Source organism: Camelina sativa, chromosome 20 (genome assembly GCF_030686135.1).
Source record: "Camelina sativa cultivar CO46 ecotype springtype chromosome 20, ASM3068613v1".
NCBI classification, from domain to species: Eukaryota; Viridiplantae; Streptophyta; class Magnoliopsida; order Brassicales; family Brassicaceae; genus Camelina; species Camelina sativa.
The window spans coordinates 16,310,039-16,336,081 of NC_141899.1; the positions used below are offsets into that span (position 1 = coordinate 16,310,039).

The 26,043-nt window shown below is 35.6% G+C and overlaps 4 protein-coding genes and 3 pseudogenes across 8 annotated transcripts; 2 read left to right on the forward strand and 5 right to left on the reverse strand.

Moving 5' to 3' along the window:
* Positions 1–392: 392 nt before the first annotated feature.
* On the reverse strand, positions 393–2,274 carry LOC147918983 (polyubiquitin 4). The gene is made up of 2 exons (XM_087506468.1): positions 2,115–2,274; positions 393–1,757 (listed from the first exon to the last, which is right to left on the reverse strand). Exon 2 carries the CDS (start codon positions 1,755–1,757, stop codon positions 609–611), a length of 1,149 nt encoding a protein of 382 aa, XP_087362594.1. The 5' UTR covers positions 2,115–2,274; the 3' UTR covers positions 393–608.
* Positions 2,275–3,576: 1,302 nt separating this feature from the next.
* Positions 3,577–4,560, reverse strand: LOC104772410 (germin-like protein subfamily 3 member 3). Its single transcript, XM_010497031.3, has one exon. It carries the CDS (start codon positions 4,431–4,433, stop codon positions 3,798–3,800), a length of 636 nt encoding a protein of 211 aa, XP_010495333.2. The 5' UTR covers positions 4,434–4,560; the 3' UTR covers positions 3,577–3,797.
* Positions 4,561–9,160: 4,600 nt separating this feature from the next.
* LOC104770440 (guanine nucleotide-binding protein subunit gamma 3) lies at positions 9,161–12,181 on the reverse strand. Its single transcript, XM_010494866.3, has 5 exons — positions 11,664–12,181; positions 10,253–10,305; positions 10,116–10,160; positions 9,974–10,018; positions 9,161–9,799 (listed from the first exon to the last, which is right to left on the reverse strand). The coding sequence occupies exons 1-5, from the start codon at positions 11,859–11,861 to the stop codon at positions 9,391–9,393; spliced, it is 750 nt and encodes a 249-aa protein (XP_010493168.1). The 5' UTR covers positions 11,862–12,181; the 3' UTR covers positions 9,161–9,390.
* A 678-nt stretch (positions 12,182–12,859) lies between these two features.
* Positions 12,860–14,743, forward strand: LOC104770444 (protein LURP-one-related 16-like). Of its 2 annotated transcripts, XM_087506469.1 has the most exons (3): positions 12,926–13,350; positions 13,447–13,617; positions 13,806–14,743. In XM_087506469.1, exons 1-3 carry the CDS (start codon positions 13,111–13,113, stop codon positions 13,953–13,955), a joined length of 561 nt encoding a protein of 186 aa, XP_087362595.1. In that variant the 5' UTR covers positions 12,926–13,110; the 3' UTR covers positions 13,956–14,743. The 2 variants fall into 2 exon arrangements, with proteins under 2 accessions (XP_010493170.1, XP_087362595.1); XM_010494868.3 differs by having other exon boundaries at positions 12,860–13,617.
* Positions 14,040–14,743, reverse strand: LOC147918984 (copper transporter 5 pseudogene; annotated as a pseudogene). The gene has a single exon (XR_015593934.1). The product of XR_015593934.1 is annotated as a copper transporter 5 pseudogene (transcript).
* LOC104770442 (uncharacterized) lies at positions 14,737–19,535 on the forward strand (annotated as a pseudogene). The gene is made up of 13 exons (XR_015593935.1): positions 14,737–14,874; positions 14,959–15,334; positions 15,418–15,656; positions 15,772–15,928; positions 16,076–16,153; positions 16,423–16,497; positions 16,578–16,697; positions 16,783–16,947; positions 17,060–17,583; positions 17,729–17,889; positions 18,385–18,490; positions 18,586–18,699; positions 18,817–19,535. The product of XR_015593935.1 is annotated as an uncharacterized LOC104770442 (transcript).
* Positions 19,536–22,398: 2,863 nt separating this feature from the next.
* LOC147918985 (uncharacterized) lies at positions 22,399–23,263 on the reverse strand (annotated as a pseudogene). Its single transcript, XR_015593993.1, has one exon. The product of XR_015593993.1 is annotated as an uncharacterized LOC147918985 (transcript).
* Between the last annotated feature and the right edge of the window lie 2,780 nt (positions 23,264–26,043).

Consider the following 26,043-nt stretch of genomic DNA (forward strand, 5'->3'; position numbering starts at 1 on the left):
TAGTGTTCCGGTTTTCCAGTGGGCCTTTATTATTTGGGCTTATCATGTCGGTCCATAATAATTTGTTTTTGCAAGTATCATTTTTCATTTTATAAGTACAAGTAGTATGTGTCTGCTTTGTGTGTTATTGATGCTAAGCAAAGGTAATGTTATGTGGTGTGGTGGATGATGGTGTAGATTCACTTCAGTTGTTGCATCTGTTTTAATATTACGTGTGTCTAGTTTAGGTTTTGCGAATCAAACTAATCCCTCTTTGTGGTACAGTTAATAGATCAATGGAACAAATTACCAACGAACAAACAAAAGATCCATTGAAACTATATGACTAGTCTCCCTCTATTCTCTGCTTCGAACATATTTAGACACTAGAGTATAAATTCTTGGAAGTGGAATGTTTAACATGCACTTGTATTATTAATAAAAGTTGAAATACAAAGGCCCTGTTACGTGACCAAACGAAGGTTCATAAGAAAACAGAAAATGAAACTTGACAACATCTATAGGGATATGAGTTTTCCCCGCATACGGAAACATAAACCAGGTGAAGAAGATCACCTCCCAAGTGCATAAGACTCGAACAACCACACTTTTGATCACATCAGAAAAGCTCAGAAGCTTCCGCCACGAAGACGAAGAACCAAGTGAAGAGTTGACTCCTTCTGGATGTTGTAATCTGCAAGAGTCCGACCATCCTCAAGCTGTTTTCCAGCGAAGATGAGTCTCTGTTGGTCTGGTGGGATCCCTTCCTTGTCCTGAATCTTAGCTTTAACGTTATCAATAGTGTCTGAGCTCTCCACTTCCAAAGTAATGGTCTTGCCGGTAAGGGTCTTCACAAAAATTTGCATACCACCACGGAGACGAAGCACAAGATGGAGGGTAGACTCCTTTTGAATGTTGTAGTCAGCAAGGGTGCGTCCGTCTTCAAGCTGTTTCCCAGCAAATATGAGTCTCTGCTGATCTGGTGGGATCCCTTCCTTGTCTTGAATCTTTGCCTTGACGTTATCAATAGTGTCTGAGCTCTCAACCTCCAAAGTGATAGTCTTGCCAGTTAGGGTCTTCACAAAAATCTGCATACCACCTCTCAGACGAAGCACCAAATGGAGAGTCGACTCTTTCTGGATATTGTAATCAGCCAAGGTGCGACCATCCTCTAGCTGCTTACCGGCAAAGATAAGCCTCTGTTGGTCCGGTGGGATTCCCTCTTTATCTTGGATCTTAGCTTTGACATTGTCAATAGTATCTGAGCTCTCAACCTCCAAAGTGATGGTTTTACCGGTGAGAGTCTTAACAAAGATTTGCATACCACCTCTCAGACGAAGCACCAAATGGAGGGTCGACTCTTTTTGGATATTGTAGTCAGCAAGAGTCCTTCCGTCCTCAAGCTGCTTACCAGCGAATATAAGCCTCTGCTGGTCCGGTGGGATTCCCTCTTTGTCTTGAATCTTGGCTTTGACGTTGTCAATAGTATCTGAGCTCTCAACCTCTAGAGTGATTGTTTTGCCTGTCAACGTCTTGACAAAGATCTGCATACCACCTCTTAAACGGAGAACCAAGTGGAGTGTTGATTCTTTCTGAATGTTGTAATCAGCCAAGGTGCGGCCATCTTCAAGCTGTTTACCGGCAAAGATCAATCTTTGCTGATCCGGAGGAATACCTTCCTTGTCCTGGATCTTAGCCTTGACATTGTCGATGGTGTCAGAGCTCTCGACCTCAAGAGTGATGGTCTTACCAGTGAGTGTTTTCACGAAAATTTGCATCTGGCAAGGAAAGAGAAGCAAGCAAGTGTTAGTCAATAAACAAATCGTAAACCTAAAATTAGAATAAATCAAAACAAAACCAGAGAACGGATCTACAACTTTAAATCGATAACGTAACAAAAGAAGAGAGGATCGATCAAAAAAGAAAAACAAAAACCCTAAAATTGAACAGATCGTGGTCGAAAACCCTAATTTCCCTATGATAATTGCACAATCAAGCAAGAAACTGAACAGATCCGAACAATATTACTATTCTCCAGGCAAAGAAAGATCACAAAATTCTACAAGACGCAAATCTAATCGAAAAGATCAGACTCAAAACCAATACTAAAGAACCAGTCGAAGAAGACGATGTACCTTGAAAGAGAGAATCGTTCGGAAGAGATTTGATGAGCGATCTTTTAGGTAAAGGTTTGGTTTGGTTTGGAAGAGATGAAGAAGAATCAGAGGATCGCAAGAACAACGCGTTTTCTTATATGTGTGTGTGGTGACCTATAGGCCCAAAATCAAAACCGACTTTTATTATTGGGCCCAAACCGACTCTTATTTTTTTTAAATTAATAAAATTGTTAATTGTTGGGAGTTTGGTTTATTACTCCGGAGTTGTCTCGTAGCTTCGAGAGTGATTATTAATTCATAACTCTGACTTTGTCCAAAAAAAACTTTGACTAGTCCTAAACTCCTAATCACTCACAGATATTACTATTAGATTTGGTTCGGTTTCGGTTCAACTTTTTTATTGTAGGATTCACATTTAAACCGGAAAAAATCGGTTTGTTTATCGTTTGGATTTTGTTCTTTTAGTTATGGAGTTCATTCATTCGCATGTCTTCGGATATTTAAGACTTTTTGGGATTTTTTCTTGATAATATTTTTTTTTTGTATTTTTTGGTATCTTCGGATATTCGGTTTTAAAATAGCTAATATCTATGCATAATATATAGGGTGAATTCAACTTGACATTTTAAATGATTTGTGTAAAATTTAATTTACTGTTATTCAAAACAGTTTGTGGATTTATATTTTAATAAGTTTTAGGGATTCTGTAAAATTGGAGAGAATTTTTTTAGTTAAAAATACAGAAATTCAAATCTTATGGTTTTTTTTTTTTTTTTTTTTTTTGTTTGTCGTCTGATAGAATAAATTTGAAAGTTTGGAACCAAAGTACAAAGAACAGAACCAAAAAAACATATAAAACGCTTGATAATGAGGTCAATTGACCCTCCAAGCGGAACCAAAACCGAAGACAACAGCAATCAATTGCCCCCTTCAGTGTCTCTTCTTACTTGATCGTGCAACCAGGCCGGTCCACCCAACGACAGATAGGATTGGAATCTACCCTCGCGCATCACACTCTTTGCTATAGCCACGGCAACCTTATTCGCTGATCCATTAACATGATGGCACTCCCAATGATCAAAGTTTAAGCACAGCTGTTTTATGGTTTTAGATGGGATTGAAAAGAATTTTACCATAAATCATATCAACTTCCCTAAAATCTATTAAAATTCCAAATTTTCTAAATCTAATACAATCTTCCAAAATCATGGTTTCAATACACCCCATACTATATTTCATTTATTTTTCGGATATCTAAAATATTTTGGTTTGGTTCCAATTTGATTCTAGTTTTGAAATTTATATTTATTTGAATATTTTAGTTCTTTCCGGTTCCGTTAATTTGCCCGAGTGACTTTGTTCATCCTTCATAACTCGGAGCATATATGTATTTTAATCCTGTTGAATCCAAATGGCAACACCGTATATAGTACGATTAAACTGTTTAGATTATAATAAAATTTCAATAAACCGCAATATATAGTTGAGAAGCCTCGTAGACATTTGCAATATATGTAATATGCTTATTAGTTGTTACAATTCAAGCCGAAGAAACATGAGAAATGAAACATTGAGGAACAATAACAACCACATAAAGAAAACACAACCATTTGAATATGCTTAAGGAGGAACTCGAATAACAAAACACGCATAAAACACATTTAGAAAGAACATTAGAGAAAAATGAAAACTAAGTGAAGCTTAATTAGTTCCTCCAAGAACACCCTTAAGCTTCTTGACTTCTTCGTCGCTGAGGAAAGTTGTGGCTTCAACGAGTTCCGAAGGCAAATCGTTTGCAAACAGAGCAAACGATGTAATCTGGAGCCCCGGGGAGGGGCTTCCGAAGGCGACAAAGGCCAAGGCAGGGCCTTTACCAGAGTTAAGCTGAAAATGAAGAAGCCCTTGAGGAAACACCATTGTATCGCCTCTGTTTAGTGTCTTCAAGTAAACTTTGTTAGCAGAGGAGATAAATCCAGCGCAAATAGTGCCTTGTATGACCACAAGGACCTCAGAAGCACCAGGATGAGTGTGAAGAGGGATGACACCACCACCGGCTAAGTCAAGACGAGCCATAGAGATACCAAGACCATTGATACCTGCGAAAGCTGGCGCAAAAGCTGGAGTAACTGCGGCTTTAATGATGTTCGAAGTGTTTCCAGCTTTGCCGAGGCCTGAAAATACGAAGTCATTTTCGTTGACCTGGTCAGGGTTCTTGCAAGAGTACCCTGATGGGCTTTGAGGACCCTTTGGATCAGCTACACAAAAGTCTTGAACAGAGGCAAAAGCGATGGATGAAAAGAGGGAGATGATGAAGAAAACATGGATTATCATCTTCATTTTTTCTTGAAATGTTTTAGATAAGAGAGCTCTTCTTGAAGTTATGAGGCAGAAAGAGAGGCCATCTGGTTTATATAGACACTTTATAAGATATTGATATGGTTAACGAGAGGATGGTCTTGAAGCAAGCAAGAGGGATCTTTTTTTTCTTCTTAGCATTGCATGCATGTGAACCTTGGGTGTACGTACGTGAGAAAAACCCCACATGGCCTATGATGGGGTTCCATGTCAGAGATTTTTGTCAGCTCTGGGATAGCGATAAATGTTTCGTTTTCAGTAAGATAAAACTGTTTAAAAATATTAAAAGTGTTATTCTACTATAGCACTAGCTAGTGTAAAATACCAAGTATGCAAATGGTAATTTCGTACAGGACTTTTTAACTTCAAAACTGTTTCTTACAAAGAAGTTTATTGTGTGTGTGTATATATATATATATATATATAGTTACATTTAATACTATAATTTAGGGTTCTAAGAAATTTCAGAGTAAGTACTTTATCAAGATATCAAATTTACGTTTATCATGAGAGAAGGGAATTTATGTGCCAATCGTTTAGCAATTTAAGGAAGGATATCAAACATCATTACAAAGGACTTTTTTCCTCTTATTGTCCTAATTCTCTTGTCGTTGTACAACAATGACTTTGTCAACTCTTAGCTGATCATGAAAGCAATAAAGATGACGTTAAAAAAAAAATTAGAGTTTACGTTTGATATAAAATTTGCATTGATCTCCAGATAATTAGACTAAGCCTTCATAAGAAATTACCATTTGCTCTTGATAATATACTTTTTCTTGGTTAAAAATCCTGAAGTCCTTGTGTTTTCCTTGCACGTACTCACGTGAAAATATATATCAAAACATTTTCTATGACAATATGTGGCTTAGACCTACGTACAATTTCATACTGTATAATTTCATACTGTATTATAGAAAAACATGATAATATAGTATACAAATACAAAGAGACGTTTCTCATTTCATTAATTGTCACTAGCGTCTAGCTATATGGAAGTGTGAACCGAAATTAATCTCTTCGTCCCACTAAGACTTCCTAGTATGAACTGATTAGATATTTAACCTAGCTACTCTTCTATTCGTTTTTGAATAGATTATCCAATAAAAATGGAGTAGAAAACTAAATTGTATAATAGATTAGCATTAAGAAAATAAAATAAAAATTAATTTGAGGTATCCATTCCTGACAACTAAATATACAACGTTGTGAAAAAGTCGAAGTTGAAGGGTATAAACTGTTTTAGAAGCTCTCAGAGAGGTCTTTTAAGGTAATCAAATATCTAAAATGGGGCCGCTTTATTGATGAGATATTTTGTAAAGAAAGGAATGGAGAAGAAGAGAGATAGGTGTGGTCCATTTTTGGGTAAAAGAGCAACAGGCCCGGCCCTTCACCCATTCGAATGAAACATTCGTATTGGGCCTCAAAATTTCGAAGCCCATTTTGCAAGAATTTTTTATAAAAAAAAAAACTAATAAGGCTTCAAACCTCCCAAAACTAATAAAAAGGTCTCATAATTTTTAAAAATGTCCAATAATAGGCTCCAAAAAAGTCCAAGAATTAGTTAAAAAGCCATATAATTTGAAAATATTCCATAACTAATAAAATACAGTAGGTTTTAAAATTAGAAAAAATCCTCAAAATTAGCAAAAAAAAGTCTATAATTAGCAAAAAAAATCTCAAAATCAAATGAGTTAATAAATAAAAATTTGTGAAAGCCCCAATATAGTTAGCAAAACATATTTCAGCTTTTATTATTTTTTTTTAAAAAAAACCTTAATTTTTTTACCGGATTTCACCGGACCGGCACTGAAGAGCAAACATGTCTCTTCCTTCTCTAATTTGGAATCCTCTGCACAGTTACTTATCTTATCATCACAGCAACTAACAAATTCGTGTGGCTCGTCATCGTTCCCTATAGCTTAGGGCATTTGCTATCTCCCAAAGATAAACCATATAAAGTATAGGCAGTATAACTACATATAAGTTATGTCTTCGATCGGGTCTTGGATTCAAAAGTCCAATTTTTGGAGGATAAATATTTAGTTTCATATCTTTTTTACATTTTACGTCCGTAAAACGCATGCGAAAGAGGAACTATCTTTTAATCCTGCGCTTGACATCGTAGCTTTTCCAGGAACACGAAAGCAACAATAAGAGGATAAAAGAACTTAACGTAAAAGTGATTAGTTAAGCTCAATCGAATATTAACGAATAGTCTAATGAATATGGCCAAAACTTCGTTTGATGCATGGGCTTCTTGTTCTTGAAATTTATAGTGGTCTAATATTATCGTTGCATGTCTGTGTGTTAGTTAAGTGAAGCCGAAGACTTGGTTCATGCATATGGGCTCCGTGAATTTGGTAATACAAAAACTGGACCTTTATAAATGTAGACATAAATAAACCTTCCCTAAACTAAGAAGCCCATAAAGAAAAAACATGCATACGTAAAACAACACTAACCTACAAGTGGAGTGAAAGGTAAGGTTTACAAATACTATCCCAAAGAAAAATTGCATAAGAAAAATGTTTCAAGATCTATTAGAGTTTCAATTAGCACATCATTATAATGTAGATTTATAATTAATGAAAATATAAGATTAATTTTATCTATAAAGATATATCGTTCTAGACAGTTCTTTTTTTAATTTTTAACTAGTTATTTGGAATAGCATGAAAGGTATATAAATAGTGAAGACAACAAGCGAAGAGTGTCAGAAGAGAGATGAGTATATACTATATACAATTTTACATAATGCATCGAGCCATATGCTAGATTGACAAGTTGCATTTAATAATTTGGATTTCCATCACTTTTTTTTTGCAGACAAGGTCCACACCAATCCTTCTCTGACATTTATTTTGTACCCAAAACTTCATCTAATTTCGTTTTCGATCCCTCTTTTTTATTTTATTTATAGTCTCTTGACACAGACAACACCTCAGCCTCTCTTTAATGGGACCTCTAGCAAATACAATAAAAACTCTCTCAGGAAAGATGAGATGAGAGAAAAGACCTTCACATTCTGACTCTATCTGATCCCTCAGTTGGATCCGTACCGTACAAGAACCCAGAAACCCTTGATCAATTATTACACGAACCCTATTCCGAATTTATCTTCTTCCTTTTTTCACCATGAAAATCTATTTTTATTTTATTTTTTTTACTCTCCTCCTCTCTGCTGAATTATTCTCTCTGACTTCTTTTATCAAAAAAAGAATATAGTTTAGCAATTAATACGAATATCTCTGAGATCTTTTGTTAAAAAGAAAAAGAAAAAATAAGAACCCATCGGACATAAGCAGTGAATGTTATGTCGGATCTCTGTTATAGATGTTTAGTCAATTTTGTATCTAGTTGTGTCCTACGTATCTCGTGAAAAAATTTGGCTATATAATCTGGTTATCATTCAGTTATGATTTATTTCAGACTGGTATAAAGCTCTAACCGTGACGAAATCGAATTCTGTAATTAACGGATTCTATAGTTTTTGAACCAGCCATCAGTGTACGTACGTATCCAGGATTAACTAAGGCAAGTATCATATTTTCAATTCACTCTTTGGCTTTTGCCCTCTTGGCTCTTGCCTTGAAAAAACAAGAAAGACTAGTTAAAAATGCATTAGTTTCGTAGGAAACAAAAAGTACAAAAATTTAAATTCAACAGTAGGCGCGCTGACAACAATAGGAAGTGAGGAACATGTTAAAATACTCCTACCAATTTTATATTTAACTTTTCTTTTAGTAATTATTTTATTAATAAAGAAGCATTTTTTTAAAAAATACTCATGTATCGTCGCCAGAGAACTCGAAACACATTTTAACAAATTAGTCTCATTAATTATACTAATAATATTTACACCACTATAGATTTAAATCAAAATTCATTACATAAATTAAAACTATTTATAGCCATTTAATTTGAATGTATATTACTATTCTTTAAAAAACAACAAATTATTTTTTTAATTGATAATTATTCATATTTTATTAAAATAAAGTCCATACAAATTTTTTTCACCACGTTAAAATTTTTTTCTACATTCAAATATTTTATGGGTGAAATGTATTTTTACACAAAATAATGAATAATAATAATAAATTAGTTACATATTTTGTTTTATACAAACAAATCTTAGATCTCAAATAATAATTTTACTTATAATAATTTTATTTGAATCGATTTATCCGCACTATGTGCAGGTTGCTAACCTAGTACGAGGTTAAAGGTTGAAACAATGAAACATGTAAAATTAATATTGTTCTATATAATACTAACAAGAAGAATAAAGTTATATAACTCTTTAATGAGTTACGTCTAAGAAAATAATGTATAGTGGTACTAGTCGTTTCTTCAATCATTTCTATGTATTTAAATTTTTATTTTTTTCACTGCAAAAGGTTTATAATTACTTGACAGGATAACGAGTTGTATATGTATTTTACAGTCGATTATTATTGTACATTTCATAGCTGCAAAATTTTACTTCCTCAGGGTAGCTATTGTTCAACTTCAAACTAGCTAGGAAAAAAGTTGTATGTGCACCCAAAACAAGATGTGTTTTAATTTGTTTTATCATGTAGCTATACATGATCCGTATCTAATAAACATAACCCACGATGTCATTGCTTTTTGATATTGATTTTGTTGATAGTTTGATACGTTCACATAACTTGTGATATAGAATCTCATGGATAAACCCCAACTCAAAAAAAACATATCCCATGGGAGGCTCGCTTAGTAATCATCACTTACAAAAAGACAAAATTATTCACAAGTTTATTACAAAAATCAAGAAAGAGTTTCTTCCTTTAAGAGATAAAGAAGAAATGAACCAAAAAATATGACTTATAGAGAAAATAACTATAATGATGCCAACAAAAAGAAAAGAAAAAAGAAGAAGAGAAAATAGCTATAATAATAATAATAATAATGTTTAGAAAGCTAAACAACAGGGATTAGAACATAGATTTTTACAATTGCAAAAACAACAAGAACAAAGTCGTACCTTGGGACATCTAAAACAAGATGACCATCTGATCTTGCAGTTGCAGCTGCAGCATGAACTCTTCTTTTTACTCAGACACGACGGTCGAGCGCAACTGCAACTGCGGAAACATTTGGGAATGCAGCACGACAAGTCCGGACAAGAACAACAGCAACCTCGGAAGCATGAACAGCTCGGTCTTGGGCAACAACAAATGCTTGAGCAGCACGATCCGTCGCAGCATTTGGACCCAATGCAGCTGCAAGATGTACAGCTGCAGCACTTGGGCTTCTTCAGATGGCACGAACACTTGGATTGGCAGCAACAACAGAAACTCACCAGGCTCAAACACGGGCCACTGCATCGAGTTAGATCACATTGTTTAGACAACTTTACACATTTGTCATTCTAGCCATCTAAGATCCAGCATTGCCTTAAAAACATTTCTTACTATTTGAGGCCTAATGCAGATTTTATATAAGATGTTGAAAATACATTATTTCTAAAATTAAAGGCCATGTAAAATTCTTACCAGAGCCACTTCCAGAACCGGCACGATCTTCGACTTTTTCGTTGTCTGTCCGTATGAGAAAAAAAACAACACAACGGAATTGTAAGAGCAGGCAAAGAGAAAAGTGAAGTCACTAAGTGAACTAGATATATAACACGCTTACGCAGGGATCATTGGGTCAGAATTTGCAACTACAAAATCAGAGACCCTGCCACAATAAAAACATTTTTATTTATCAAATAAACCAAACCGAATAAAAACTGATACACACTGTTTGGAAAAACAGAGAGGTCATCTCACTCTTTGCAGCATCTAGAAGCTGGTTGTACTCCTTCAACGAATTTGATTTCCCCCTGCTTATGAGGTCATTCGAAATATTAATTAAGAAATTAACTTCATTCATTAATTAACTAACCCAAATTGTTACTATTTGGTAGTGAAATATGAGAAAAGCTAATTTCACAAGAAGACACTAGTGGGACAAACACACAAGAGAAACTAAAACATATAGAGTGTAACAAAAACTTATTTAATTTCCCAAAAATATGCCATTATAGAAAGTAAAGCGTAAGGGTCATGGGGAAAGCAACGTGAAGAAAAAGGTGAACAAGAATTGGGTCCTTTCAAACGCAGATAGCAAATAAAGACAAAAACTTTCACAAAAATTGATTGATATGGAAAAGCAAAACAAAACAAAATCGAAGCTAACCAAATTCATTATATATTTTTAAAGATCTATACTCAGCTTTCCCTACTTTGCTCTCTTCTAATGCCTTCTCTCTTTATTTTCTTTTCTTCTTTTTCTTTATCATTTTCCTTTAAATACTCTCTTTGACTAAGCACTCACTTTCATAGTACACATGCACGAACACATTACGCCTCTCAGTGATGCAAACAGCAACAGAGTAAATGGGCGTCTCATCAATCACTTGACACCACAAGATGATCACATTTTATTTTATTTTTTACTTTTAACATTTACATTTACTTTTTACAATATTTGATAACAAAACAAATCTTGATTTAAGAAAATTTAATGAGGTTTAGAATAGAAGTTAGCTGAAAAAGCATAGGAACTTAATTAGTTTAGTTTTGTAATCAATAGATCCGTTGAGACTCCCTCAACTAACAAAAGTTTTAAATGATTCAAATTAATTTTCAATTTAAAAACATGCATATACTAGTATCATATAGTACGAGTTTGAAATTAATTAGATATAAATGTGTCTGATGACAGAAATTAAATTACTCTTTTTGAGAGCATCTAAGAGAATAAAGAAAAATTAAATGTGTTGGTTTATACTTTCTATAATTGCTGTCAAACATAACACAATGGTCCAGAGTCCAAACCAACCTGGATATAGTAGGAACCAAGTTTTTATTTAACAAAATCGATACCCTCTTTTCTCACAACAACAAAATAAATAAAAATCAAATTGTGTACTTAGATTACTTACACAAGAAAAGTTTTACTAAAGAATAATTCATATTCTAATCAAAAATAGTATCAAACTATCAATTAGTATAAAAAGAGACTAATGAAAAAAACAAAATGAGTAATGAAATTCAAAATATTCGGACACTTCCTCAGAGTAATCAAAATGACAGATTAAAAAACTAATAGTATATGAAAAGGACTGTTTTTAAAAAATAAAAAATATAATAATAATAATTTTTAAGTACTTTTTTTTTTCTAATTTAAAGAACTTGCCTCGAGAAAACCAATCTCTCTCTCGAGCATCTGAACTCTCGCCGCCTCTCTGCGTTTCCCGTACAAATCTGGATACTCCGGCGGAGACTTAGGACGAGGCGGCGGTAGTGACGACGGAGCAAGAGCAGACGAACTCACTTCACCACCACCGTGGCCAGCTCCTCCTCCTCCTCCACCACCGCCAGAAGGAGCAGACATTTTGAGAGAGAAGTGGTTTGTTTGAGAGTCTTAAAAGAGAAACATGCAGTCTTGTAACTTAGGAGAAAAGTGAACAAAAAAAGTGTCAAGAAGAAGAAAGAAGAAGAAGAAGAAGAAGCGGCGAGCGAGCGAGTGAGTTGAGTGAGTGAGAAAAACAATGCAAAGGAGAGAGAGAGAGAGATTAGTAAAAAGGGTATAGTATAGTAGTAGAAGAAGAAGAAGTAGTAGAGAGGGAAAGAGGGGAAGGGGTGGGTGGCAGAGGCAGTAATAATAGCATCTGACAAGGATTATTACTTACCTTCCTCTGCCCCTTTTAAGGCTCCGTGTCTCTCTTCCTTCTTTCTTTTTTATACAACTTTTATTATTTTACTCGTTTTATAACCACATTTTATCAACGACGACCATATATAACAAAAGACTTCTTGTTTCTAATAGTTCATCTCCTAGGTCTTTATTAAAGAAATCTTCAACTTTGTGTTATTCAAATTATGTTAGTTTCAGACATTTATGACAATATCGTTTATAGAGTGAACGACCATTATTTTGGTGAACATTACAACCGAGTATGAGAAGGGGCTTTAATATTTCGGATTGTACATATATACAAAAATAAAGAGAAGTTGAAGATGATAAATGACATATTTCGTTTTGTAGTGATCACCTCATGGTCCTTTCACTATAGTACTCTATTTCTCAACTAATTAAATGGTTGGTTCTCTTAATTATAATCCAAATATGATTAGACGAACAAAAGATCAAATAAAAGTTTTGATTATCTCACAAAATTCAGCCATTTAAAAAAAATGGGAAGAGAAAGAAAAAGAGTTCTTTAAAGCCTCTGTGAGTTTGTGGCATTGCGAGACTTATTCTAATAATTAATGTTCGTATCTTTCTCATTTTAGCTTTAGAAATGCCCACTCACAGTCACACCACTAACTGATTTATCACGTTGCCGATTATTTAAGTCTTAAGCTTTTCTATAACCAAAGAAAAACAATGTCTTAAGCTTTTGAAGACTTTTGTCACAAATATAGATACTATAGCATCTTTGTAGTTAAGCTTTTGAAGTCTTTTGTCACAAATTTGGACACTAAGCATCTTCTTTATCAAGTATATCACTACAATGGACACTATATAATTAGCATCTTTATCACTACACAAGTGTTGAAGTGTATATCTATATATAAGGATCAAGAGGTCAAGTATATAGTATATAACTAGAACGCACGTGTGTGTAGTAGTAGATGTGATGGGTGCGAGAAGCAGCCATACAGTGGATCCAGTGGTGAGTCGGAGATACTCATCGGAATCAGAGGCGGTGCTGGTGGTGCGACGCCGACCGTCTATGGTGAACGGAGGAGGATTCGTAGTGAGCAATAACAAACAACAAGTAGTGTTTAGAGTTGATGGGTGTGGAGTTCTTGGAACAAAAGGCAAGCTTCTCTTGACAAATGGTGACGGTGTTAATTTGCTTCTCATCCGCAAAATGGTAATTCTTCTAACTTTATTACTTTACAGTTTTGATTTCAGTTTTGGTTTTGGATATGATAAAGAAGGCACAGAGAGGTTGGTTTTCACATTGAAGGATCCAAAAGATTCATGTCTGGTTCCTAACAACAACAGTTCTTCAATCATAATCTTGGTTCACGGTAAACCGAAGATATTATCAACCCACAAGAGCTATGTGGAGATCAAAGGCTCTTTCACAGAGAGAGATTGTAACATCATGAATTCAGATGGCAGAGCCATAGCTAAGGTAAAAACATTACTGTATTCTCTTACTTACTACTAAACTTGAATCTAACCTGATTGCTTTATGTGGTGGCAATCTCCAAATTTCAAAGTTTCTGACAAAATTGGGATAACAAAAGTCGTCGACATAATGGTAATAATAATTGAATGAAAAGAGACAGTAGTAATGATAATAAAAAAAAATTGAAACAGGTAAGAACAGATAAAGAGATGGAGGAAATGGTGGGGAACAAGACGACGGATCTGTATCATGTAATAGTCAAACCAAACGTTGATCAAGCTTTCATCATCGGTCTCATCGCCGTACTCGACTATATCCATGGCGAATCCACCATTTGTTAATATTGTATCTGTTTATTATTATTCTCTCTATATATTTATGTCGTCACAACATACTTAATTTGTTAAAACCACATAACAAAAGTGTTTGCTTGGATAATAACATTGCCTAATCATAAGATTTAAACAATCAAATTTCGCAATTAAGATCGAGTTACAAGAAAAAACTAATTATTATACAGAAACAACACAACAAACTGTAACCAGAATTACAAACATGAAACGCCTCTTTTTATAGTTTTTTCCGATTTTTAGATTTTTCTCATCAATCAAGCACAGGGACATGGATCATCGGTGACGGCGTCAGAACCGCCGTCATCAGATCTGAAAATAGCGTATCCGACGGTTAATCCGGCGACAATCGCGATGAAAACGCCACCGTTGAAAGACATAGCAGCAAGCATAAGCAAGTAACCGATCGCAGCGTTGACGCCGAAAAGAAGAATCGAAGCTGCTTTAGCGGCGGATCTGGTACCGGATTTGGGGATGAGAGGAGCGGATACGCCGGAGGAAGAGCGAGCCGGCGGAGGACGACGGGATGAGGAGGAGGAAAGGGATTTGAATTGGACGCGGCGATTCTCGAGGTATTGGTAAAAGGCGGAGAAGACGAAGCAAGCGATCAGAGTGAGGATGTAACTTAGCCATGAGTCTGTTTTCCAGAAATTGAAGAGAATCGTGGCTTTGATTCCCCATAGAAGGTCATGTGCATCATCTTCGCGAGCTTTTTGATTTTGATCTGATTTTAGCAGCTTTTGATTTTGATCGGTGAGTCTGTGAGAGAAGATGAAGATGAACTCTGATATTTGGATTTGGTGACTTTGTTTCGAAGATACGTTTCTGTGTGGGCTCATATTATAGCCCAGTGGGCTTTACAACAATAAAACACTAGTGTCCAACAACAACCGCCGTTTAAAAGTCAAAGGTCAGAGTGGCATTTTCGTAAATAATCGTGATAGAAGGGGTATTTTAATAACTCCCAGGAGATTGAAAAGTTTCGATTTTTCAGGTGGAAGCTGTAGTTCTGGGAGTACCAAATCCTCGATACGATGAGGAAGCGTAATCCAAAGGCGTCAGATTTGTCAGAGACATCTTCTTCTAGTCGTCAAGAGCCCGATGTTGTTTATGATAACGATGCTCTCGATAAGGAAGTGCAGGCTGATGTTCAAAGATCCGGGAAAGTTTGGTTTTCAGTGTTGATTTTGGTCACATACTTCTCTTGGGCTGTTTACAGTTATCAGTATGGGAATTTGCCTAAACCTTTAACAGCAAAACAAGCTGGTAAAAGGGGTTTCTCTGAAATTGAAGCAATGAAACATGTTAAGGCTTTGACTCAGTTTGGTCCTCATCCTGTTTCTTCTGATGCTCTTGTCCATGCCCTTGAGGTTTGTCTTTTTTTTTTTTAGGGGTGTTTTGTGTTTTCTTGATTTGGGTGTATTCAGAGTTTGTTATTTGTTTGTCTTTGCAGTATGTATTGGGAGAAGTTGAGAAAATTAAAGAAACTGCTCATTGGGAGGTTGATGTGAATGTTGATTTCTTTGAATCTAAATTTGGTGTAAATCGTCTGGTTGGTGGTTCTTTTAAGGGCAAGTCACTTGTGTATTCAGATATAAGTCACATTGTACTAAGAATCTTGCCAAAATATGAATCAGACGCAGGGGACAATGCGATACTGGTCTCTTCTCACATTGATACTGTCTTTACCACGTATGTTGTTTCATCTCTTTATCAATTGATTTTGGATTCCTGTTCCTATTGCATTACCATATTGGAGTAAGTGTGTGTGTGTGTTTTTAATTTGTTTGTGAATGAATGTATGAAGTGGTGGGGCTGGAGATTGTAGTTCATGTGTAGCTGTAATGCTGGAACTAGCTCGATCTGTTTCCCAATCGGCTCATGGATTCAAGAATTCTATTATCTTTTTGTTCAATACTGGAGAGGAAGAAGGTCTTAATGGTGCTCATAGCTTTATAACTCAGGTAAGTATGATACACTGACCTTAATGGCTTTGAATTTTTATGTATTTCGTCTCTCTGTCTTACTTTGACTTGGTCGAGTTAATCCGATTACATCTCTTAATTCCTGAACTTTTGGTTTCTGGCTCACATTGTAATTTACTGATGCAGCATCCATGGAGTTCCACAATACGTTTAGCTATTGATTTAGAAGCCATGGGTGCGGGTGGAAAGTCCAGTGTTTTTCAGGTATAATCTTATGCACTACCTCTCGTTCCTGACCATTCTTAAGAAGTACAATTTGAAAAAAAGATGTGACTTCATGTGAAGGGTTTTGGTAATTTTGGCAACGGTCCTGATTCCGTTTTCTGGAAGTTAAGTTGTTGTGTTGGAATTACTTGCTATTGTTTGCACCTTGTACCTGAAAGAGGATTGGGTTTCTGGTTTTCAAATTGCGTCTCCTTATCTCCAAGTGCGAATACCGACCTTTTGATTGTTGGAAATATCTTCCTGTGTAGGCTGGCCCGAGTCCGTGGGCTATTGAAAACTTTGCTTTAGCTGCGAAATATCCATCTGGTCAGATAATTGGACAGGTATGTACTTTCAACTGATGTTTCTTTCCCCCTTTACTGGTGTATATATGCATCTATATGTCACTGCTTTACTATGACAGGATCTGTTCACTTCTGGAGTCATAAAATCTGCGACTGATTTCCAAGTATACAAGGAGGTTGCTGGTCTCTCTGGATTGGACTTTGCTTTTGCAGATAATACTGCTGTATACCACACTAAGGTATTTCCTTTTTTTTTTGTTACATGTTGTTCTTCTTGTTTTGATCCCCGTTTAGATGTGTAATATGTTACAACTCTTGTTGCAGAATGATAAGATAGAACTAATAAAACCAGGATCGCTCCAGCATCTTGGGGAAAATATGCTTGCTTTCCTCCTTCGCGTTGCTTCATCTTCTGATCTACCAAAGGATAAAACTCTTCAAGATGAGGAGAAAGCCAACCCGGACTCAGCCGTCTATTTTGACGTTTTGGTAATCTCAGAACCAACTATTCTGTTGTTATTATCTATTAAGATATGTACTTACATAGCTTTTCCTTTACTATCTCCTAATGTCTTTCCTTTATTCTTATGTCAACTTTTAGGGGAAGTATATGATTGTATACCGGCAAAGTTTTGCGACAATGCTATATGTTTCAGTGATCATGCAATCGCTTCTTATATGGGTTCTGTCTGTGTTCATGGGTGGTTATCCGGCTGTTGTGTCGCTGATTTTGTCGTGTTTGAGTATTATCCTCTCATAGATATTCTCAGTAGCTTTCTCAGTAGCTGTTGCATTCATATTGCCCTGGATTTCTTCATCACCTGTGCCGTATGCTTCAAACCCATGGATGGTAGTTGGATTGTTTGTGTCGCCTGCGGTTTTTGGGGTCAATAAGTGGTCAGCATGTGGCCTTTATTTTCCTTCGGAAGAAATCATCAAACCGAAATTCGAACAAATTGCAAGTCTCGCCAAGACTACGAGATAATCTGGCCAGGCTGGAGGCTGAAAGATGGCTGTTTAAAGCTGGTTTTATTCAGTGGCTTGTTCTTCTGGCCATCGGAACCTATTATAAACTTGGATCAACTTACCTCGCTCTGGTTTGGCTAGTTCCACCTGCATTTGCATGTAAGCCAATCTTTGCTAGTTTTGTTTTTCTATAATGAGGGATGTTATCATCATTTCAGGCTAACCACATTCATTAAGAGACATTGAAAAGTGTTTCCTTTAGGGCTGTCCTAAGTTTACATAATCAAACCTAATGGTTGTCCAGATGGATTGCTCGAGGCGACTTTATCTCCAATCCGATTGCCAAAGCCCCTTAAACTTGCAACTCTCTTTATCAGCCTAGCGGTACCAATTTTGGTTTCATCTGGCAGTTTTATCCAGTTGACGGGCACAATGATCGGGATGCTCATTCGATTTGAAAGGTAAATTGATAGGCACTACAACGTGAGATTCTTGATACATATGGATGATGAACAGTTAATTATACTGTATAAATAGGTCGGAAGGTAAACAGATTAGGAGTTTTTTGAGAGCCAAAGAATTTGGGAGATACTAGGAACTTCAAAACAAATCATAACATTTTTTGGTTTCCCTTGGTCATCGATTCACCTAAATTGGTTCTTCCTCCTTTGAGAAATAAAGAGAGTTCTGCTTTCTGTTCCTATCATAACAGGCTAAAATTCACTTGCCTAAACTTAGATAGTGAAATAAGATGTTCCCAGTATGTTGGAATACCATTGAAAGAAATCCTAATTAGTTTTTAGTTTGCAGCTGCCCAGTCTTAGTAAACATGGCAACTAAAGTTAAATTCAGAATGCGGTTGCTGCAATGAGAATTTATGGTTCTGTAAATCTCTTTCTTCTTTAGCTTCAACAGACCTTATAATGTAGCTGTTGTTTCGGGTATTTTGGTGTGTAGTACCCAGGCGGAACTCCAGAATGGCTAGGCAATGCATTGATCGCTGTTGTAATTGCTACTTTCGTAAGTCTGACTATGGTGTACCTGCTGTCCTATATTCATCTCTCTGGTAATGTTCTACTTTGTTTTGGAACTTGTCACACAATAATTACGAAATTTTGGTTGATTAAGAATCATATTCCTTGACAAACTTATGGTCTTCAGGTGCAAAAACGTTGCTTGTCACTGCATTATGCATTATCACTGCCCTCTCTCTGTCCCTTGTAGCTTCTGGTGTCTTTCCTGGCATTTACTGAGGATACTTCCAGAGCAGTAAATGTAAATCCCTTTGATTATTGTTTCAGTGGCAGTTCTTTAATTATTTTGTGTTGCTACTTGAAAGTTATTCAAACACTATGCGACTCAGCCTTTTGATAAATGGTTGTACACATGTAGGTTGTACATGTTGTGGATACAAGCGGCAAGATCAAGTGGCTTTCATAACGCTATTCTCAAACACTCCTGGAAACCTAAACATGGAAGCAGAGCAGATCAAAGAAGGGTTCAAATGTGGCAGAGACAATAAGATTGATTTTGTCAGTTTTGAGCTAAATACAGTTGTGTGACCAAGAAGGACGCCGAGGTTGGAGTGGGACAAGCACAATATTCCAGTCCTTAGTGTCATAAACGACAAGGAGAGGGACGAGGGAAGAGTTACAGCGGTTTCAATGGACACAGGAGGCTCATCGCGCTGGACACTTCGCATTGACATGGAGGAAATAGAAGACTTTACAATGCAAGTGAGTGAGGATGAGAGTTAATGATAGCACGAGGCGAGAGAAAGCAGCAATGAACATGGATGGCATCAAATTCAATTCGCAGGTGGGAAAAAGGCGCCAACAAGCTTTGTTCTCAAACTTACAAAAAGAAGGAAGAAGTATCTGATGAGAAGAAGAAGCAAAGACCTCTCTTGAAGCTCAGAACTGACTTCAACCGTCTCACTCCACAAGTCCACCGGGTTCTAGAAAGACTTCCTCCATTTTTGCTCATTGTTTGGAAAATCCACTTCACCTTTTACTCTCGCCTTTCTTGCTTCTCTTCCTTGCACCAAATAACACTTCCCACTCACTTGGCTAACGCATTTTCTAATAAATTTATTGTTGTTTACTTCAAAAGCAAGAGTTAAAAGTCCCTGAAGATCACCAAATATTTGAAACTCACAGATGAATCCGATAATTATACCTCAAATCCAGCAAATTTCGAGACCCTGCCAAAACGGATTTGTTCTTTCACTACTAGCATTTGAGTTACTACAAGATAAGTTCGTCGTCAATCCTACAATTTGATCGTTACTTACTTTATTAAAAATGAAGGGTAATCATACTTTATGGAACACACACGGTAGGTACAAATCTTGGTGGGTATACTCAAAAGATATTCGTGAAAGGGGCTCGGGATATTTTGAACCCAAGCAACAAAAAGTGACCAGAAAAAAAAGATTAAGAGAATAAACAAAAAAGAGAAAAATACCAAAAAAAACCCCATGTTATTTTTATTTGGATATTTAATACCCAATGGTTTTTGGTTGGAATAAAAATATCTGGTATATAAAATTAGTGGTCAAATAAAACCTTATTTTTAAAAATTGGTTGAATCGAACAGACGACTTAACAGACGTTAACTTGGGTAACGGAATCGCTAAACCGGATATCACACGTTTTGAAACACATATATACAGTATGTTTACTTATCTTGACGAATATATTAAAGTAGTCTAGTGGTACAAGGTAAGTTTTACCACACCCGAGTGCTGGTTTCAAACCCCCACCACCACATTTTTTTTTTTTTTTTTTCTTTCTCATCGCCGATGTCGTTGCTCACCTGCTGGAAACAAGGAAGAAGTCAGCCGCCTCACCTGCCGGAAACAAGGAAGATGTCAGCCGCTCTGTTGAATTCACAACCACCGGTAACCGAGTCTGCTGCTCCGTCGAAGTCTCAGCCACAAATTAACAATCCCTATCCAGATCTACTGTGGAATTATTTGAATTTGTTAGGAAAGCCTCTGTATGAAGCTTCAGACCGTAGCAGCATCCATCACTATCATCAATCTAAGAAGGATTGTTTCTGATCGATCGATTTGGCAGCTGTCGTATTAACCTGTGAATTTCGTTGCCGTTTTCAGATCCGAGATGGGGAAAAAAAATTTCGAGTTTCCAAAAAAAAAAAAAAAAAAAGTTTGGGGATACAGTTCGAACCCAGGTTCGGTGGAGAGACTAATACAAACCCTTTACCATTAGACTACTTTTAACATATTCATCAAATTACGTAAACATATTGTATATATCTGTTTAAAAACGTGTGATTGAAACCTAATCCGGTTTAGCGATTCCGTTACCTAAGTTAACGTCTGTTAAGTCGTCTGTTCGATTCAACCAATTTTTTAAAAATAAGGTTTTATTTGACACTAATTTTATATACCAGGTATTTTTGTTCCAACCGAAAACCATCGGGAATTAAACGTCCAAATAAAAATAACATCGGGGTTTTTTTTGACATTTTTCCCAAACAAAAAAGCATGGATTGTCTTTATATTAAAAAAAAAAACAATTAAGAAACAAATAGAGGACAAAAAGCCAAGTTAAGAGTGCATATGACAAGGAAGGAAGGACCCATTACGCCACACAAATAGGGAAGTGATGTGAAAACATAACAAATGAACATTTGTGTCTCCTTATCATACCAAAGCTGGAAATTTCCGCATGTGCCATGCATTCATACATATATGTTTACAACATTCATATATACTTTTCTAACTGGATCTAACAGACTAGATATTAGGCTAAATCTTTGGGCTAACCGGTGAACCGGATGCCATACAATACTGCAATACCATATCCATATGGTAGTGATTATATTAAAAATGGTTTGTGATGTATTGATCAACTGTCTACTGAATGATCTTGTGGTTTATATTTCTTTACTTTTTCTTATCACCAACGCGCATCTTTCCAAGCTCAAATGCATATAGTGACACATCTATAACAGAAGTACAAATCACTACACAATCGTTGAATATTAAACTAGGTATTATACGTATTACTGTATTAGCAGATTCCTCAATAGTATTTGTTTAATTCACAATTTGTTTTAGCGTAAAGCTCATCTAAAAAAAATACTAATAATTAAGTTATATGGTTTTAGAGCTCTACAATATATTAGGGTATCCATGTTTTACTATAAAGTAAATAAATTCAAATGTTATACGAAAATATAATTGTATAAATAATTATGCACTATTAATTAGAGTTTTTAACATAACAATGCAAGGATAAAATCATTAAATTGAAAAAACCACTGTCATTTACTCATTTTGTTTGATTGTTTGTGTTTGTGTTTTTTTTTTGTTTTTTTTTTTTTTCTGAATTGTGTGCGTGTGTATTTGCACTCCATGTGTATTGATTATGTATCAAACTTATTTTTTTGGTTTTAAGATCATATGTATTTTCTCGGTTAGGCAAAATATAAGTGGCAAGCAATGATTAATGATGCATCTAAACAACAAAAAATGTAGTGAACTTCTCTTTCAGGGTTCACAACCATTACATAAGTCGCCTCAGTTTCCAGTGTATATCATTGAACCACGCTACTTCGTTTTTCTTCCCTCCTTTGCTTTTTTTGGGTGCTATATATGTTGCATCAGTTTTTAAATCAAATGACATTACCAAAGTCAGATGACTCGGATCAACTTTATTACCTTTAAAAAAAAAATGTCAGATCAACTAGTCAAACTCAATCGGATCAAATGGGATATATCATATTTACGCCTATAGCTTCGACAGTTAAGATATGCAATCAGAAGAAAAATATTTACTATGATTAAGCAAAAGGACAGCTTCTTGTTTTTCTTTTTAACCTCGGTAAGATTATGATCTTAAACTAGCATTGTCTCCTCAGTCATCACCACTAACTACAACATTCGTAAACAAAACTCTATCATGAATATAATATAATACAAACAATTACTTTAACAATCTAAACTAACATAATACTGATCAATTTTTATTTTTTCGAAACTGATGAGCTTTGCTCATATTTTACAACATTTTTATTAACTCACTTATGAAGAAAGGTTGACGTCATAGGAAATTTGTAATCCTCGGATTCCAACCCTTTCCTCTCCTAAAATGTAATTAAATACAAATAATCTTAAAACAAAATAGTACAAAAAAATAATACAAAACTAATCAATCACGTAGAGAGAGACGGGAAACAACTCCCAGATCGGAGAAGCGACCGTCGTGACGCAACACCGTCGATCCCAGGCAAAAGCACTGCTCGAGCTCGTCCTCGTGGTTGTTCTCTGTGGAGAACCGTCGAGGCTCCGACGCAAGATCCTACAATGACCGAGATCGGATCTTCCTCCTCGTCAGGGCTCCAAGAACGGAAACGGTGGCAAAACGTCGTGTGACGACGGAGAGCTTCCTCGACGGAGATACGAGTGGAAGATCGAACCACCTCGTCTTTGACCGCCTCAGCGCAAAGCCCACAAAGCCAGTGTCCCTTGTGACGTTCTTTGACACGGGTGGATATAAGCAGGTGTACACTCCTCAGCGAAACCGCACGTGTCGCACGTGACAGACTCCACCGCCGGCAACGAGATGACGACAGCTTAGTGTTAGTATCGGTGGCTGATGCTGATGATGACATGGTTTGCTTGTGGAAAGACTTTAGTAAAAAAAAAAACTTCTATGTGTACGACGAGTTCTCTCTGGCTAGCTTTATTATGGTTATAAAATCTCATATACAGAGAGATACACAGGTGGTCTTTATTGGATGTATATATAGATTATACATACATGGTCATGTCTGTTATTTTATTTTAGTTTTTGTTTTGAGGAAAAAAAAAATATTAATAATGTGTGTATGTTAAATAATGTTGAGGGTGGAGGAGGATTTGGCTTCATGTGAGTGAGATAATGTGGCGAGAAACTTTTTGTTTGTATCTTGAAATTATGCATGTGGGTGTGGATGGATAATTATTGAATTTTGTTTTTGAGTAAGTTGATGAATCCATTAAAAATAATTATGCAAATCTTGCCGTTCAAGATATTCATTTTTTTCACCTCTTCAATTATAGTAATCTTGTATATCGAACAATATATTTCGAATACAGATTCAAATCTGTTAACTTTGTGAGATTAATTAAGTCTATATATATTCTTAATCAGAAGATTACACTAATTTTTTTTTTTTTTTTTTGTATTCATATAAACATTTTGAGTTTTGTCGGTCCAGGCTAGAGACCGATCAGTCTTCTAATGTGATTATTCCACATTGAGGTTTGCAATAGCAAAAAACTAATTAATTTTTTTACCGATCTCGGTACTAGGTTAGAGATGCGCCCGGATCGCTCGAATGTAGAAGAAAACTCCATATATTGGCCATAACTTATAGTCTAGAATCTAGATTCAATCTCTTTTTTTTTAGTGTGTGCGTAGGGTTAGCTATGAAGTAAATTACAAAAGAAAATTAACGGAGGGAATTGGACCAATTAGTCTTTACATGTCTTATGGCTGAAAGACAGAGACAGTAAGAATATAAGAATATTAAAGAAAAGTCGTTATATTTGAGATGGGGAAAATAATAAGAATGAGCAAATAGTGCAACTTGTTGTGGCAACAGGTGCATGATGATTTTATAAACTAGTTAGAGAGTAGGACTTTTATTGTCAGGCGAAGAGGTAGCCTTCGATTATGAAGAGTGGAATTGTTACTTGCTCATTGCTAATGAATTGACTTACTTCAAGTCTTCAACAGTGATCGTATGATAGCAAATTAGCAATAGATGGTTGCTTGAAACCAGAGATATATGTAGAATGGTGAAATTAATGTGGACCTGAAATTGAGGTTATCCAATCAAAGGTTCGATGTGAATGTTAATGGATTAAAAAAAAAAGAGTTGTGGTTACATGAAAAAAGAGGTGGTCCATGTTTTTTTGGATGGACATAGTTGAGAAGGTACCTAGTCTTTGAAGCAATACTCCATTGGTGAAGTATAAATGTCTTTCGGTTAAAACTTAAAGTTGAAAATCCTATTCCTATTGACAGTAAACTAAGCAAGATCCATATAAACCCTAGTGAGGGCTGTATGAGATTATTGCCCCCAAAAGATATGTTGATGGAAAATCGATCTAATAATGGGAGACATCAATAGTGTATTTTCTAAATAACCCAAAATGTTAATTAATATTCTAAGCAAAATTATTTTGCTTACGTAATTTTGTTTGTCTTTTAAGAAAAATGTTGTACAATTATGTTTGGTAAATTTCAAAATGTTAATCTTTAAGTCTTTAACTACGTAAATGTAAAACTCAAATTTCATGCGAACAATAGAAACCTAATTAAGTCTTACGATGGTGGCTAGTGTGGGAAGAATCTAGAATACCCATGCATAGCCCTGGGCATTTTACCCGGACCCGAACCCGACCCAAAGTAGATGGTTCGGTTCGGGTTCGGCTATTGCATAAAATTCGATCGGGTTCAATGCCTCTGAAGTTCAGATACCCGAACCCGAATGCCCACCCGAACTAAATGTAAAAATATGCATCCTAAGGAATTTGAACCCATAACCTTGAACATTTAAGGATGCATCTTTAACCATTTTGCCACCTTAATATCTCTATCTTATGATAAAATATTAAATATTTATATATATACAAATTTTCAAAAATTTATAAAAAAATAAAAATTAGTTTTTTTTTTTTTATGGTTTAATTGAGTTCGGGTATACCCGAATTACTTGAACCCGAATGGATAATACCCGAACCCGAACCTGAAAGTATTAAAAACCCAAATGGGTTCTATATGTCCAGGCCCGGCCCTGACCTAAAGCCCGTAAAGCAAGGGCTTTAGGCGCCAAATTATTATATAAATTTTAAGGGCATCATTATTTCCAAAACTCTTAATGGTGCAGCGGTTATTCCAGGTCTTGTGATTCTTCATGTCGTGGGCCCACAGTGTCGGGCCGGCCCTGTATATGTCTAAACCCGTAAACCCGAAAACCTGAAAACCCGAACCCGAATGCCCAAACCTACCCATGCATTAAGAATCTAGATTCTAGAATACCCCTATGCATTTGAAAACAGTAAGCCATATAAACATATCGTACTATATACTACGTACCATCACATGCTGGGACCAAATATTCAACGAGTGATATGTGACAACTATATGATACATAATCGTACCAATATTTCACAAATTTTACATTATTGTGGAATTTAATTTACCTAAAAAACTGAGGAACGTGCAACAGAGGTTTTACAAAAGTACTGCAGCTTTTTCTGCTAGGAAAACGATATTTGTCCCTTAGCCAACTTAGATATCCTCTCGATTTCGTCTTCTAATATATTCGTTCTCTTTTCTTATCTTCCTGGAAACCTTTTTGCTCTCTTTTCACTGTAGTAACTGTCTTTGTTTCTTTTATCTTTTATTATAACATGTATATACACCTACTAACCAAATGTTTGTTTTGCTATTAAATTACGTTTTCATAGATTCCTGATTTTAGAGCAAAACATATAGCTTGAATACCTGATGATCTTTAATTTGGTCTTTCAGAAATCTAATGATAAAATAATATCAAAATTGGATAGATAAAAAAACATAAAAAGGTTATATATAT

Bases quoted from the DNA above. Each gene is read 5' to 3' on its own strand.
- LOC147918983 (XM_087506468.1), bottom strand. From the start codon at position 1,757: ATGCAAATTTTCGTGAAAACACTCACTGGTAAGACCATCACTCTTGAG.
- LOC104772410 (XM_010497031.3), bottom strand. From the start codon at position 4,433: ATGAAGATGATAATCCATGTTTTCTTCATCATCTCCCTCTTTTCATCC.
- LOC104770440 (XM_010494866.3), bottom strand. From the start codon at position 11,861: ATGTCTGCTCCTTCTGGCGGTGGTGGAGGAGGAGGAGGAGCTGGCCAC. The intron at 10,161-10,252 runs GTGAGATGACCT...TTATTGTGGCAG, and splicing joins GCTTCTAGATGCTGCAAAGA to GGTCTCTGATTTTGTAGTTG. The intron at 10,019-10,115 runs GTAAGCGTGTTA...TCATACGGACAG, and splicing joins TCTGACCCAATGATCCCTGC to ACAACGAAAAAGTCGAAGAT.
- LOC104770444 (XM_010494868.3), top strand. From the start codon at position 13,111: ATGGGTGCGAGAAGCAGCCATACAGTGGATCCAGTGGTGAGTCGGAGA. The intron at 13,618-13,805 runs GTAAAAACATTA...AAATTGAAACAG, and splicing joins ATGGCAGAGCCATAGCTAAG to GTAAGAACAGATAAAGAGAT.